Raw genomic sequence first — 14379 nt, 5'->3', positions numbered from 1 at the left:
TATTTAAGGCCACCTCTCTTCAGACATGGCCATTCTTCTCCTGGCATTAGCTTCTTTTTTACCCAGCACTGTTGCAGTGGAGTAGACATGCAAGGGGCTTGACACTTATTTGCTCATTCCACTGTGAGCCTGATCCAAAGCCCATTCAAGTCAATGGGAACCCTTTCATTGACTTCACTGGGCTTTCAATGGCCCCCAGTGCTTAGTACTTGCACCCACACATAGCTTCTGCTCACACTTAACGGCAGTGCTGCAGCCTTATGCTCCCTGTTGCACAGTGAACAAGGATTTACAAGATCAAATCGTAAATCATAAGGTGACCTGCCACCAAATAGTGGCTAATACCTGCCATTTCAGGGGAATATGAAACATGCCAATAACACACTTAGTCAGTTGTTCAATATTGTATATGGCACGACAGAGTTTAAAGAATTTAAGCCATGAGGCATGAGATTTGGCATTCCTATTTTAGCATTACTACAAATATTTCTGGCCATATTTTCTAGCCTGTTTTAAAGTCAAGATTCGGTTTCAGTCTTTGATCTCCTGATGCAGTGGACTCTCCAGGCTAACTAGTCAATATGGGGGAGAAAGTAATGTTTTAAATTTACCTCCCCAGTGCATTGTCACCTGTTGACCTCCCCATAATATGGGATGGCATGAAGAGATGGTGCTGAGCTCCTTTCACTAAACTAGTCATAATCTGAAGTATCTCAACCAAAGCCCCTTATTCTTCTGCACCGTTTCCCCCCACTCTCTCAGATATGTGCAGCCCCAGTCTCTAATCATCTTCAGGGTCCATCTCCTATCAGTGTCATGCCATATACACTTACACATTTCTAGTCCAGGCTGTTTCAGTAGAGGTGAAAGATGTGTTCTCATGTTAATTATAATAATCTTACATTTATATAGTACCTGAATCCTAATTATTAATTAGTATTATTAATCATGTTTATTACAAGAGTATTTAAAGGTCAACCAAGAATGGGGACCCCATTGTGCAAGGCACTGTACAAACAGAGTAATGGATGGTCCCTGCCCTGAGGAGTTTAAAATTGAAATAGACCAGACAGACACAGGGCGGGTGAAGGGGTACGCCACACAAGCTGAGTGAACAATGTGACGGCAACAAACATGTTACTGCCACTTTTTGGGGGGAGTGGAGCTACTTAGGAAAGGCTAAGCTAAATGTGGAAAGGGAAGAGCAGAGGGAACAGGCAGGGGAGAAGACGTACAAGAGGCAAGTGTGGAGTAAAGCAGAGGTGAAAGGACTGTGAGGGGGGAGGGTTACAGCAAAGAGCCAATCTGCACAGGGCAGAGAATGGCCACTCAAAACGAGGAAGTTCTCTGAATGTCTAGAGGTCTCTGATATGGCTGCCAGCTGGAGTCTATGGCTCCATCCTTCTGCAGTTACCTTTCCCCCTAAGGCCACATGGGAGGAGGTGTGAGAGAAAAAGCACCACTTGGGTTCTAGTACCTCCATAGTAAGTGCTGCATGAGCCGTACACACACAGAATCACTGAAATGCTGCCACATCTGCGGTGGAAGGTGGCAGCCAAAGGCCCGTGTCACACCACATACCCATGGAGGGAAGGAGACAGGAAATTTTAGCTAATCTACCGGTGGCCGGTTGCATCCCTTTTCTCCATTCCCTGACTGTGCTCCGCTGCCCCGGTCACGCCCTTGTGTGCCTGTGCCCCATGCCTGGGTACTTCCCTGCCCACTGCCCACAACCGCAGGTTCCTTTACTGGGGTCACCTCCTGCCCAGCTCTGACCCCTGGGCATGCCCCTCGCCAGCTGCATCCCGACGGGCTGCCCCCTGCCCTGCTAGTCCTTCACCAGACTACCCACACCCTTCCCTGCCCAGGTCTCTCCTCCCTCAGCTCAGCCCTGGGGAGAACAGCACGTGACTGGGTGTGGGTGGAGCCGAAGAAACTGGGCCCGCTCTGGGGCGTGGCTTGGTGGCGAGGGGGCGAGGCTCGGAAAGGCCGCTGTGTCGCGCGTGCGCGTTAGGCCGCCGTCCGTTGCCCACTCGGGTGGGCGTGGCGGAGGGCCAGCCCCTTTGGGCCGCCGTCGCGGCGCTGGGGCTGCTTTGCGGAAGTGCACTGGCGGGCGGCCGGTGGAAGATGGCGGGGGTGGAGAGCAGCTCCCGGTACCCGGAGGGATCGGCGCTTCAGGACCCGCTGTCCCGCTTCACCTGCCCCGTTTGCTTGGAGGTGTTTGAGAGCCCGGTGCGGGCCCCCTGCGGCCACGTGTGAGCGGACCCCCGGGGATGGCCTGGCGCGGGACCGGGGGAGGGTCTGGCACCCAGCGGAGGGCTCCGTGATGGCAGGGGTTGGGGCAGTGGCGGGGATCCATGGGGAACCGGGGTCCCAGAGTAAGGGGGGCCTAGGCGCGGGCACTTGGAGGCTTCTGGAGGGGGTTAGGAGGGAACTGGCTTCAGTGCAGGGCCGCCCGTGCCCCCTAATCGCCCCCGCCCTGGGGAGAGGGTCTGAGCCCTGCCGGGGAAAAGGGCCTGTTAACGGTGTAAGATCCCCATGAAAAGCTTTCCTTGGGCTTTAACCCTCCCCCTGGAGCCTCTTAACCCGTACGGGGCAGCGGGGCCCAAAGCCACCGGTCATTTAGTTGAGGGGGAGCTTTGCCTGAGTAAGGATTGAGGGATTGGGCCCTTAGTGGGATCGCTTTCGAGCAGCTGGCGGAAAATCCGGCGGCCCAAATGGACAGCCGTGAGTGCGGGGAGTTCCGAAGGCTAGAAAAGGCTGGAGAACCAGCGGGCAGATTCCTGGAAACGATACCTGGGAGGGAATAGAAACCGAAGCAGTTTGGTTGTAGGTAGTGTGCGCTGGCGAAGGGGAAGTGTTGAATTGATTAAGGAAGAGGTTCGGCCTTTGTCTTTTCGGGTATATGAACTAATCTGCTGTGAAGTGGTGTGAGTCTTGTATGGAAACACTAAATAAAATGTGGGTGATACGAGCGAAGGATAGAAGGGCTATGAGTGGGTTACTGACAGGATGGGTGGGGTACGCAGAAATAAGATCTCTGGCTGTGACTGAAGTGAAACTTAATTACAGTTCTGTCTGTGCTGGGACAAAATGCCCTCCCTTTCAGTAAAATTCACAGGAGACGGCCCCTAAGAGGAAATATGCCCTCAGGTTAGACCTGCCTAAGGTTAACCACAATCTGTTTACATACCTTTAAACACGGTTTTCCTTTTCTACACCAAGGGAGAAGTTGTGGTCAGAACTGTCAGTTAAAATATTCTAGTTAATGTTTTCTAACATGAGATTTTCTTAGCTGAAATGTACTGTAAGCTTTATGGCAGGGGTTCTCAAACTGGGGGTCAGGACCCCTCATGGGGTCATGAGGTTATTACATGGGGGAGGGTCGCAAGCTGTCAGCCTCCACCCCAAACCCCGCTTTGCCTCCTGCATTTATAATGGTGTTAAGTACATTAAAAAGTGTTTTTAATTTATAAGGGGGGGTCACACTCAGAGGCTTGCTATGTGAAAGGGGGCACCAGTACAGAAGTCTGAGAACCACTGCTTTATGGGGTCAAAGAGGGGAAGGAACAATGTACATCCCCTTGGAGTTCTGGGGTCTGAAGAAAAGGGCTTTGCAGAGGTAGCTGAACCCCCTTCTTTCTCTGCATGCAACTAAGGGGAGTAGTTGGGCCATTTTTTACAAGTTACATTTCAGATTACTATCACTGAAAGATCAAAAGAATAATTTTTTCAGTTTGTTTACTTTGTGTTTGACAGCACTTTGTTTAGTCAGCTTCACTCTATAATCATTGGTTTGCGTGGGGTTTTGTGTTGGAAACAGTGAAGAGAAATGCTGAAAAGAGGAAAATGTGGCATAAACCACAAATTGGCAAGAGCATTCAGGGACATGACTTGAAATTGCTTTTAAATTGACTAGATTTACAGTGATTTGACTGTCCCTTAGCATATCAACAGGTTGCTGTTTGTCAGTGGATGTTGTCACTTGTGATTTGTCTTTCCTGTAGGGTAGGTCTGTGAGTATTTTTAATTGGAACAGTGCAAACATGTTGTGGAACATGCATTTTTACAAATCATATTTCTCCCATATTAGCTTTTGCACTCCATGCCTGCAGGAATGTCTGAAGCCTATTCAACCAGTTTGTGGAGTCTGCCGCAGTACCCTGTCTCCTGGCAGTAGAGCTCTGGACCTGGAAAAGCAAATTGAAATGACAGAAACCACTTGTGATGGCTGCAATAAAAAAGTATGAAAGCATGAAAAAAGGAAGTACATATGTGGCTGAAATAGGCAAACAGCAAACATGGAAATACCATAGTTGCACATCAGCTTTCTAGGGAATAAACTTTAATTGTGATAAATAATCCACGTGGACTGCATGTAGGGTAACATTAAAAGATTTCCTTTTCCCTTGCCCCTGCCTGCTGTTTCTTCATGAGGAGGTGGGTTTCAAGTAGAAATATACAGTTAACATGAAGCTGAAGATGCAACAGGCTACTGAACTACATGAACTTCTGCAGGGGTAAATTCTGTTCTCTAAATACAGTACAAAGTGAAAACGGTGTTTTTTGAAGCAGACAGATTGGGTTCTTAATGAAAATTTTCTAATAAAGAAAGGTGTAACAGAATTTTATTTACTGTGTTTGGGGTAGTCACTTAAGACAAAACTGTCTACGGTTAGTATTTTCTATAGATGTGAAATTCTGTGTATGAAAAATACTTTAATACATTTTATTTCTAATGATAGGGAAGTAACTAGTACTTCATGTGAACAATGCAATTTAGGAATTATTGGACACCAGGTAGGGTTGCCAGTTTTGTTTGGACATATGCCTGGAAGTTTCCTCACATGATATAGTCTTAAAAATTAATCTTTAATTCCTGGAGATTCCAGGACAATCCTGGAGGATTGGCAACCCTAACACTGGGTGATGGGTCCTGTAAATAATAATAAACACTAATGAACTTTTGTTACTTTGTTATGTGACACAAAGAGTGAAACTTCTACAGTTAATATAGTCCTACATCTAAATACTAAGTTAATTTCCTCAAGGTGAATCAAAGATTAAGCATTTAAAACTATTTAAGGGACATTGTCATGTTAAATATACTTTTTCTATCTATGGTTACTAAAAGTTCCCTCCCTATTAAATACAATTTGATTATTTATTTTTAGTTTCTCATTTTTATGCTGTTTGCTTTTTGTATTTAATTTAGCTTAAGAATGTGTAACAGCCCAATGACTTTCACTTCTGTTTCTGGTTGGTTTCGTTTTTGTGCCCTGATGTTAGATTAGCGTCCTACTGAACTAAAGTAATTCCCAATCTTTCTCTCTTGGCCCAGTGACTGTTCTACTGTCTATAAATATTTAAACAGTTGTTGGACACAGAGAGAGAATGGGAACTGCTCTGTAGTCTGGTGGTGCAGGCATCCACCTGTGAGTTGGGAGATCCCAGGTACAGTCCCGCTGCTCCAATCACTCATTATTTATCAATAGCGGAGCAACTTTGACAGGAGAGACTGAGGGAGCCCTACCTCAGAATACCCCATAGCTCAGTGGTTAGAGTGTCCTCCTAAGAGGTGGGGGGACTGCTGTTCAATCCTTTCTTCTTCTCTGGCAGAGAGGGGGAATTAAACCTGGGTTTCCCACATGCCAGGCAAGTGATTTAGCCACTGGGCTAAAAGCTGTCAGGCAGGTGGGCAGCAGCAGTGCTACTACTGCCGAATGCCTGTCTTCCCCTCATTTATGGGCCCCTGCTGGGCTTTGGTGGGAGATGGGTGTCCGGACACCCAGAGGGAGGCAGCAGTGTACATGTCCTCAAGCAAAACATAGGTGCTGAGGGAACTTTCCTTCTGAAAAATTTAGGTGCTTACAGAGATTTGTAGTTTTATGTATCCCGGTAGAGCCAAAACTGGGACTTAGGTGCCTAAACACCTTTGTGGATCCCACCCTTCATAACTAATGTTTAAATATCTTTGCTCTTCACTTGATGATGCAGCTATTGGTATGTCTCACTGGCGTCAAGACCACACTTAAAACCATTTTCTTATTAGAATTAATAGAGACGCTAGTGGTTTAACCTGGGTAAATATGTTAACCAGAACAACATAGCTAGCTTGACTTCGATTACTAAAGTTCTGTTTAGGAAAGAACCTTTGTCCTCTGCATTTCTTTGGCACTGTTAACATATCCCTGGCATAATACTCTGTGGGGTAGATATTAGAGTATATCATCTATCAGTAGCCTACTTCCACTTGATCCTGCTGTTGCGGGGAATAGTGAAGGGAAGATCTAGAAAACTGACTCAGTACAAAACAGATATAGTAGTTTTCTGCATCTAAAGAAAATATAAAATAAGAATTACAATGGTCAGGTAAACAAGTAGTCCGTTGTCCTGGGCAATAAAATGCATTGTGTCATTAACAGAAGAGTGTTATAGCTTCTATTTATAGCTCTCTATAATCTATTCTGCCCCATGTGCCAAAACATTTGGCTTTCGCTACTTCAGTCTCGTCTGAACATGAAGCTTCTTCCTATAGCAGATTGTTTCTAGATTCCACTGTTTGTTTGCAATCCTTTTTTGAATTTTTAATTGAAAATAACCTTGCCTGTTAACTGCCTGCCTCTCTGTCACTTACCTAGATGTACCTCTCAAAGATGCGTAGTCATGCAGCTTCTTGTTCAAAATACCAGAATTATATAATGGAAGGCGTTAAAGCTGTAACTAAAGAACCACCTCGTAACACCAGGTGACTATGCCTCTTGAAACATTCCTTTTTCAGATTGGTTAGAGGGATGCTGTTGGGTAACTGATGTCCAAAACTAAGGTTTTGAACGGTAGTGGTTTTAATTAACTTGGAAAAGTTTTTTCTTTTCTTTGTTTGGTTTTAAACGTTCCAGTGCATTGCACCTGTGTGCCAGCAAGTGAGATTGAAAGCAATACAATTATTTTGCACAATATTTACTTTAATCCTCTGATACGGATGTTAACGAGGCCCTAATCCTGCAATTGAGTGCACAGGCATGTTGCTCCATTGACTTAAATTGCCCAAGCAGACTATTGTAGGATCAGGTCCTAGGTAAGGGAAGTAAGGAAATGACTGCACTGCTCTATTAATCTGCAGTGTAGCATATCTAGCACTTAATTGTGTGCTTTATTAAAGTGTTGCAAAATATAATGAAGAAAGCAACTTGAGGAATAGTGTCTGTATACTTAGATATATCTAATATTTGTAGATGCTGAAGAATAAGTGCTGTATAAAAGCTAATTGTATTAAGAATTGTGTTTAAGATGTCATCTGGTAACTAATAAAGAAAGCAGGTTCTTAAATTCAGTTTGCTTGCATAATGTACACTAAGGGTTTAATTTCCAAGTAGTCTGTATTTGAAGTATCCTCTGTCAAGTGACCTTGAATAGCCAGACACACTCTGGATTTTAATTCACCTTTCTATTATATAATTTTTATTTATTATTTATTTTACAGGAATGTTCCAAATCGTTTTACCTTTCCTTGTCCTTACTGCAGTGAGAAAAACTTTGATCAGGAAGGACTAGTTGAACATTGCAAAAAATACCACAGCATGGATGCAAAACAAGTGGTAATATTTACAGTATCAAACTCAGTACAACCGTTTTGATGAGGAAATCTGGTTATTTGGTCTTAATGGTAAATCTCTTGGAAACTACAGAATCAGGGACCTTACACGCACACACGAGCATGTACTTTAAGCATTTGGGTACTTCTGTTGACTCCAGTGGGACTACTTATGCAAATAAAATTAAGTACCTGCATATTTGTTTGCAGGATTGGGGCCTAGCTGTTAAAAATCTGAAGTTGGGTGTGACACGGTCATGGGTGCACCCACTTTGAGCCATTCTTTCATATTTTAATTTTTTTCAAAGTATTACAGCCTCAAAATAACCCCAAGCAGTAGTAATTTAATAAACCAAACATCTGGAATAAAATACCAATTTAGATAATGTCAAAAACACACTTTTTTGAGGTGTGGGGGGGAAGCCTGAGTCAGACAAATTGTCATAAAGACGTTAAGGTGTCTTAGAATGAACAAGTATTAATACATGCCTATACTGCAGCTTGTAAAAACTCAGTTTAAAAAAGAAAAGTAATCTTAAACTGCCTGCACCTGCAGATTATTCAAAATGGCTCATGTAGAATGAAGTTTTATCATTAGATCCTCTCTATACCAGAGGTGGGCAAACTACGGCCCATGGGACCATCCTGCCCGGCCCCTGAGTCCCCAGCCCCTCCCCTGCTGTCTTCCACCACCACCACCCCCGCAGTCTCGCCACACCACCAGAGCTCTGGCCTGCTGCTCCTACCTGGTCTAAACCATTCCCTACATCCTCAGTAAAAGAGTAGATCGCTAATCTGTTATGTTAAAAATGTCTTGTAATTGATAAACTCTATCTGCAGGTATGGCAGGAAGTAGAGCAGAAACTGCAAAACTTACAGAAATTCAGCTCTAAGAATTAATAGCGCTTTCCTTTGTGCCAAGGGTGGCTCTGGTATCTTCAGGAAATGCCTCAAGTTTCTTAATTTAGAAAGGAATATTTCTTATTCCATGTAGACATGTATCTTCTGTAAGGGGATAATGGGGGAGGAAATACTTTTTTATTCTTGAAAAACGGAGGATGAAATACTTCTACAAAACAAGGAACTTTATGCAATATTCTAACTGTCAGTACACAAAAAGAAAAGGAGTACTTGTGACACCTTAGAGACTAACCAATTTATTTGAGCAAAAGCTTATGCTCAAATAAATTGGTTAGTCTCTAAGGTGCCACAAGTACTCCTTTTCTTTTTGCGAATACAGACTAACACGGCTGTTACTCTGAAACCTGTCAGTATACAGAGGCAGCTCAAAATTAGGAGTTAAATTCAGAAACCTAAAATCTGAATCAAAAGAGTTCAATGAGGAACCAAATATTCTAGTGTTGGCAAAATGTTCTAAATTTGTTTCCTGTGACACATGAGTGTCTTATGAGGCTGTGTTTATAATCGCCACAAGCCTATCAAATCATTTTTTCCTTTCATTTTTTACCATTCTTTGTTTTTTAAATCAGCTATTTGGGGGTGAGGGCACATGACTGGATTTCAAGAGGCAAACCTAGATTCCGGGACTATTGTAATAAGAATGGTCTCCAAAGAAGTCTTTGGTTCTGAGGACATTCCCCATGAACTCAAATATAAATGCAATTCAGTATTCAGTTAAAATTTGTTTTCATGGCTTTTTCTCTAAGGTTTGCCCAATTTGTGCCTCCATGCCATGGGGAGATCCAAATTACAGGAGTGCTAACTTCATGGAACATCTTCAGCGGCGACATCAGTTTTCCTATGATACTTTTGTGGTATGTAATGAGCGCGTACTGTTAAAATCTGTTTCTCTTGTAATATCTGTTGTGACTTGGATTAGGTTTTTGAAGGTAGAAATGCCACTAATAGCTGTTTTAGGATATTCCTTAATCTTGGGATATAGCAAAATGGCGACTGTTAGTTTTTTTTCAACTGCTTCTGTGAAATCTGTTCCATCTTGATGCAATCCTGATGGGGGGCAACTCACCTCGTTGTTTTATGAGGTAGACAAATCGTGTTAGGTAGCTTGTGTGTGGGCATTTGTTTTTTTTAAGTACCTACACTTTCTGAATGTTTGTTCTCATTAGTATCCTTGTTCAATTATTAAGAAGTCAAGTTTCTAGTGCACGCTGCCTCTTTTGTCTTTAGGATTATGATGCTGATGAAGATGACATGATGGCGCAGGTTTTACTACGTTCCTTAAGGGATCAGTGAACTAAGTGGGAGATAAACTGTATGATACCAACCTTCCATTAGGGGAAAATGCACAGCATCCCTGACACCTGTCCCTTCTCACCCCAAGATGATCTCCGACATCTGAAAATAAATATGGAAGATTTTTGAAGAACTGCAGTTTCTTGGCTCCAGTACCTGATCTCTCCATACATTACTATGGATCTTCTCTATGTTAGTGGTCTCTTTGCTGCTGCTCATCGACTTCCGAGTAGTTCTCTTGCTTCCTTCACTCTAAAGGCTTGACTACACTTGAAACACTACAGCGGCATAGCTGCGCTGCTGTAGCGCTTCAGTGAAGATGCTGCCAACACCAGCAGGAGGGGTTCTCCGGTCCATGTAGGTAATCCACCTCTCCGAGAGGCCGTAGCTAGATCAACAGAAGAGTTCTTCCATCAACCTAGTGTTGTCTATACTGAGGGTTAGGTCAGCTTAACTAAATCACTGGGAGGTGTGCATTTTTCACATTCCTGAGCGACGTAGTTGGATTGAGCTAATTTTTTAGCGTAGACCAGGCCTTACACCTGGTCTGTGCTTAAAACTTGTACTGGTGTGGCTGTGTCAGTTAGAGGTGCGAAGAAACCCACACCCCTGATGGACATACCTATGTCTACAAAACTCCCAGCTATGTCGGCAAAACTCTTATGCTGACATAAGAGTGCTTCTCTTGGCATAGAGGTGCTGGTGGTGTTCCTAAACTGGCAGAAAAACTTTGTTGATGTACACTGCATCTCCACTAGCGGTCTATGCCGGTAAAGGCTCTGTAGTGTAGACACACAGCTTAAGTTTAGCCAGTTGTCTCCACATTACTGCTGCCGGCTTTCATTTTCCTTCCCCTGTTCCTGTATCCTTCTGTTCTCTATGTTCCTTTCTGATTTCCTCAGGTCCCGTAAACACTCTAAAGCTTCAAGAAGGAATGGCCTAAATTGACTGTTGAAGACTATCAAAAAAAAAACAAAAAAACCCACTTGAAAATATATACTTCCTAATGTTGATTGAGCATTGGAAGCCATTTTTGGTGAATGGAAACTCTGGTTTTGGATGCAACTGTCAGAAATTCGGTTTGCATTTTAAGATTACCTAATACAACTATGGATTACACTTTCTTTAACAGGCTTTATAATGCTGGTAGTCAGCCTAAAGGCTATACTTAATACATTGTAATAAGTAATAAAATATTACTTATTTTATATTAAATTATACACTAACAATTCTGTGCACCTGCATAAGAAACTGGTTCACCATATTTATTTAGTCCAGCAGCTGCATGTTACATACTAGCATAAATTTATAAACAACTGTATTCTGGTGACAAATTTCTAGCCTAGAAAGTACAACTCTGTATTAAAAAGATAGTTCTTACTATTTTAAAAAAAAAAAAACCACATGATGTATTTTTCTTTGTGATACGTCTAGTATTAATCAATCTTATGTGCTGTCTTGACATTTTATTTTTTTTATGTCTTCGGCATTGGTTTTCTACAGTTTGAACCATTAAGCATTAAATGCAGCCTTTCACTGACAGAGGAATTCAAAAGCAAAACACTTAACTTTTATCTCTGCTTTGTTTTTTAAACTATAAAATGTTCCTATACATTTTCGGTTGTCCTGTACCTCAGGACAACCTGAGAGTAACAAATTGGATTAATAATACGTAGTGTTTATACCCACTCTCTGTATGCTTTACAATTCTAACAATGGTTTGAACACCTGAGCTTCATTTAAATTAGATTTTCTGGTGTCTTCTGAAAGATGTGATTTTTAAACAGGTGAAGCTGTACTTAGAATATGGTCTTCATGTAATTTGTGTATACAGATATAGTTTTATGGCTGACAGGTGGAAAGCCAGGACACACAACTCAAATATGTGGTACACAAAGGTACGGTACATTCCATTTAAAATGTGTGACTGTAACATGCAAATCATAGTTTCTGTAATTAGTATTTCATATGCAGTGACACACTTGATTTATGATGTCCCGTCTGTTGATAGGTCAAGTGTAACACTCCACCACTTCCCCATACCCATGGAGCCAAAAGCTTCATTACTTATGTCTGTTGGGGGTGAGCTTCAATCTGATATGAAAGAAGACTAAAGCTGATTGTTATGTCTAATGGTAACTATTGCACTAACAACTTCATTGTCTGAAACTGAAGTAAAACTGCACCAGGGTCTATGCTTTCAGAATTGACTGGATTTGCTTACCTAACTTCAGCACACAGTTATAATTACTTGCACAAATTAGGCACCTAAATGCTTGTGCAATTCAGAACATGCAATTCTGAAAACTAGGGCCCAGAGTGTGTGTTATTGATGCATACCCCAGGGAATTATTTTTCTATAATTATATATAGTTTAATCATCTTTAGAGTCTTCGTCAGCTGGCTGTAACTTTGAGACCATGTATTGGTGACAACAGAATTCAGACATGTCATCTAATGACCTCTACTAGTGTGGTGGTTTATGTTCAAGTGGCTCACTATTAATTCCATTAGTGGCCAACAGTTGATATTACCTTACTAGAAAATGCTTTTTGTTTTGTTTTAACTTTTTTTTAATTGGTAAGTTAGCACCTAGAAGCTTCAAATTACTGGGGTCCCATCCTTAGCTAAGCCTCCCATCTCTACTGGGTCTTTCACTCCCTTTTTTGACCTGTTCTAAGTAGTGGTTTAAAGAGTTCCAGGTAAAATGGTTTGTTTGATGTTCGGCCTCATCCACACAGGCTGGGCAAGCTAAGTTTAAACCATTTTAAACTGAACTTGGTTTTAATATGACTTTGCTAATTTGGAACAGACCAGTAATCTGCTTGACTTGTGTGTTGAATTTTGAAAAGAGTTTCATACAGTGCTATGAAAATATAAACTACTATGTATTTTTGATACTCTGCTCAGCAGAGATGTTAACACCTTTTAACACTTTTGGGTGGAGGTTCCTAATATTGAATTATAGAATTTCTAGGTTCTGGCTAGAACCCAAAGTCTTGTAATACACTGACTGATTCCAGATTTCTGCTAGTATTTAAGTGCACTTCCATGTAATTCCGATAAAATGTTTCAGAAAGCATCTAAGCAATGAAATTGTCTTGTTCTGGCTTTTGAAGACCAGGTATAAATAAATTTCATATAATTTATAAAATGTTATCTTTATGTAAACTTCTGTAACTTCCCCATGGTTCCATATTGTTCTCTCGGCTCCTCCCTGAGGGAAAGCTGTGGCTGGCTCCATAACACATCACTGGGTCCAATAGAAATGCATGGATGCAAACACAAGAGACTACAGCTCAGTCTATGCAGAGATATTTTGTGTAGGTTTTTAACATTGGCAGCAGCTATGCTGATTCTAAATGTTTTAAATGTAAGTGTAGACCGGACAACTTTTTAAAACCAATTCAGGTAAGCATGGTTCAGACCGAGCTGGAAGTAACTCTTATCTGATTGGGTTTTGTTTGGTGTATATTAGCTCTTAACACTGGTGCAGCTGCACTTGATACTAAAGGTGTGTACTAAGTTTTCTAGGGTAGACCAGGCCAAGTTGGTGTAGGAGGACCTTCCCATGGATCTTTATCTTATTCTGTAGCATTTGAGCATTCCTAGTTTGTAGTTCTTCTGGCTGTAAAGAATAATGTGAATGCTTTTGTGTTGTCTTGAGTCTAGAGCTAGACAGGCTAAAGTGTGAGCTTTGTGTCCCCTTCCCTCTTTCAGTGAGATGGACTCTGAAGTCTAATTCAGTTTAATTGCTCACATTAACAGTGTAGCAACATGGTCTGGTCAGATTCTCACTCTTCTTTTAGTTGAAAGGATATTCTACATCAAATCAGACTGTCAGTTTATTGTCAGAGGGGTTGGGTGTGGGTTTCAAATTCAGGAGAGGTGAAAAGCTGAGAGCAAGAAATAGTTTGGGTGCTCATGGAAAAATAGATGACCAACACTCTTCTAGTTTTGCATTTCAGCAGATAAATAGGAAATTGAACAATGCCTGGGCACCTGTTAACCTTAGAATAGCAGGACTTACAGGCATATGAAATACATAATAACTCAAACTGTAATCAATACTTAATGTCACAAGTTGAGCAGTAATGTGAAATATGGTGTGCACAACTCAAACTTCAGTTCTTTACAAGTATTAAGAACTATGGCAAAGTATTTTTTAAATACCCATGCCTGCTCCTTTAGCAGATAAACAGAGATAAAATACAGATTGTGTTTTATCAGTACTTAATTACTCAAAGTAACCAATCCCTAGATGCTCACTTTACAGTGAGGTTGGGTTGGTGCTTTGTATAAACTTTGTTTATCCAGAGTGGTAGCCATGTTAGTCTGTATCAGCAAAAACAATGAGGAGTCTTTGTGGCACCTTAGAGACTAACAAATTTATTTGGGCAGATAAATTTGTTAGTCTCTAAGGATTTGTTAGTCTCTAAGGTGCCACAAGGATTCCTCGTTTTTGTTCATCCAGCGTTCAGAAACTCTGTATTAAAGATGGGCTTAGCCAACAAATGCTAGTTGGATTTCTTAACCAGGTGCAGTGTTTTCTGAACGAGTGTGAAGTACTC

At 41.8% G+C, this 14379-nt stretch overlaps 1 protein-coding gene across 1 annotated transcript; it reads left to right on the top strand.

Moving 5' to 3' along the window:
- The first annotated feature begins 2047 nt into the window (after nucleotides 1–2047).
- RNF114 (ring finger protein 114) lies at nucleotides 2048–12962 on the top strand. The gene is made up of 6 exons (XM_073309446.1): nucleotides 2048–2255; nucleotides 4094–4244; nucleotides 6642–6748; nucleotides 7484–7598; nucleotides 9262–9369; nucleotides 9743–12962. Exons 1-6 carry the CDS (start codon nucleotides 2128–2130, stop codon nucleotides 9806–9808), a joined length of 675 nt encoding a protein of 224 aa, XP_073165547.1. The 5' UTR covers nucleotides 2048–2127; the 3' UTR covers nucleotides 9809–12962.
- The last annotated feature ends 1417 nt before the right edge of the window (nucleotides 12963–14379 follow it).

Source organism: Lepidochelys kempii, chromosome 13 (assembly GCF_965140265.1).
Source record: "Lepidochelys kempii isolate rLepKem1 chromosome 13, rLepKem1.hap2, whole genome shotgun sequence".
NCBI lineage: Eukaryota > Metazoa > Chordata > Testudines > Cheloniidae > Lepidochelys > Lepidochelys kempii.
The sequence above is the reverse complement of the archived record's forward strand: the minus strand, read 5'-3'. Positions and strand labels throughout refer to the sequence as shown.

What these genes read in the sequence shown, in the direction of transcription:
- RNF114 (XM_073309446.1), top strand. Translation starts at nt 2,128, where the DNA reads ATGGCGGGGGTGGAGAGCAGCTCCCGGTACCCGGAGGGATCGGCGCTT. An exon ending in GTGATGGCTGCAATAAAAAA is followed by an intron (nt 4,245 to 6,641) that starts GTATGAAAGCAT and finishes TCACTTACCTAG; the next exon opens with ATGTACCTCTCAAAGATGCG. An exon ending in GCATGGATGCAAAACAAGTG is followed by an intron (nt 7,599 to 9,261) that starts GTAATATTTACA and finishes TTTTTCTCTAAG; the next exon opens with GTTTGCCCAATTTGTGCCTC.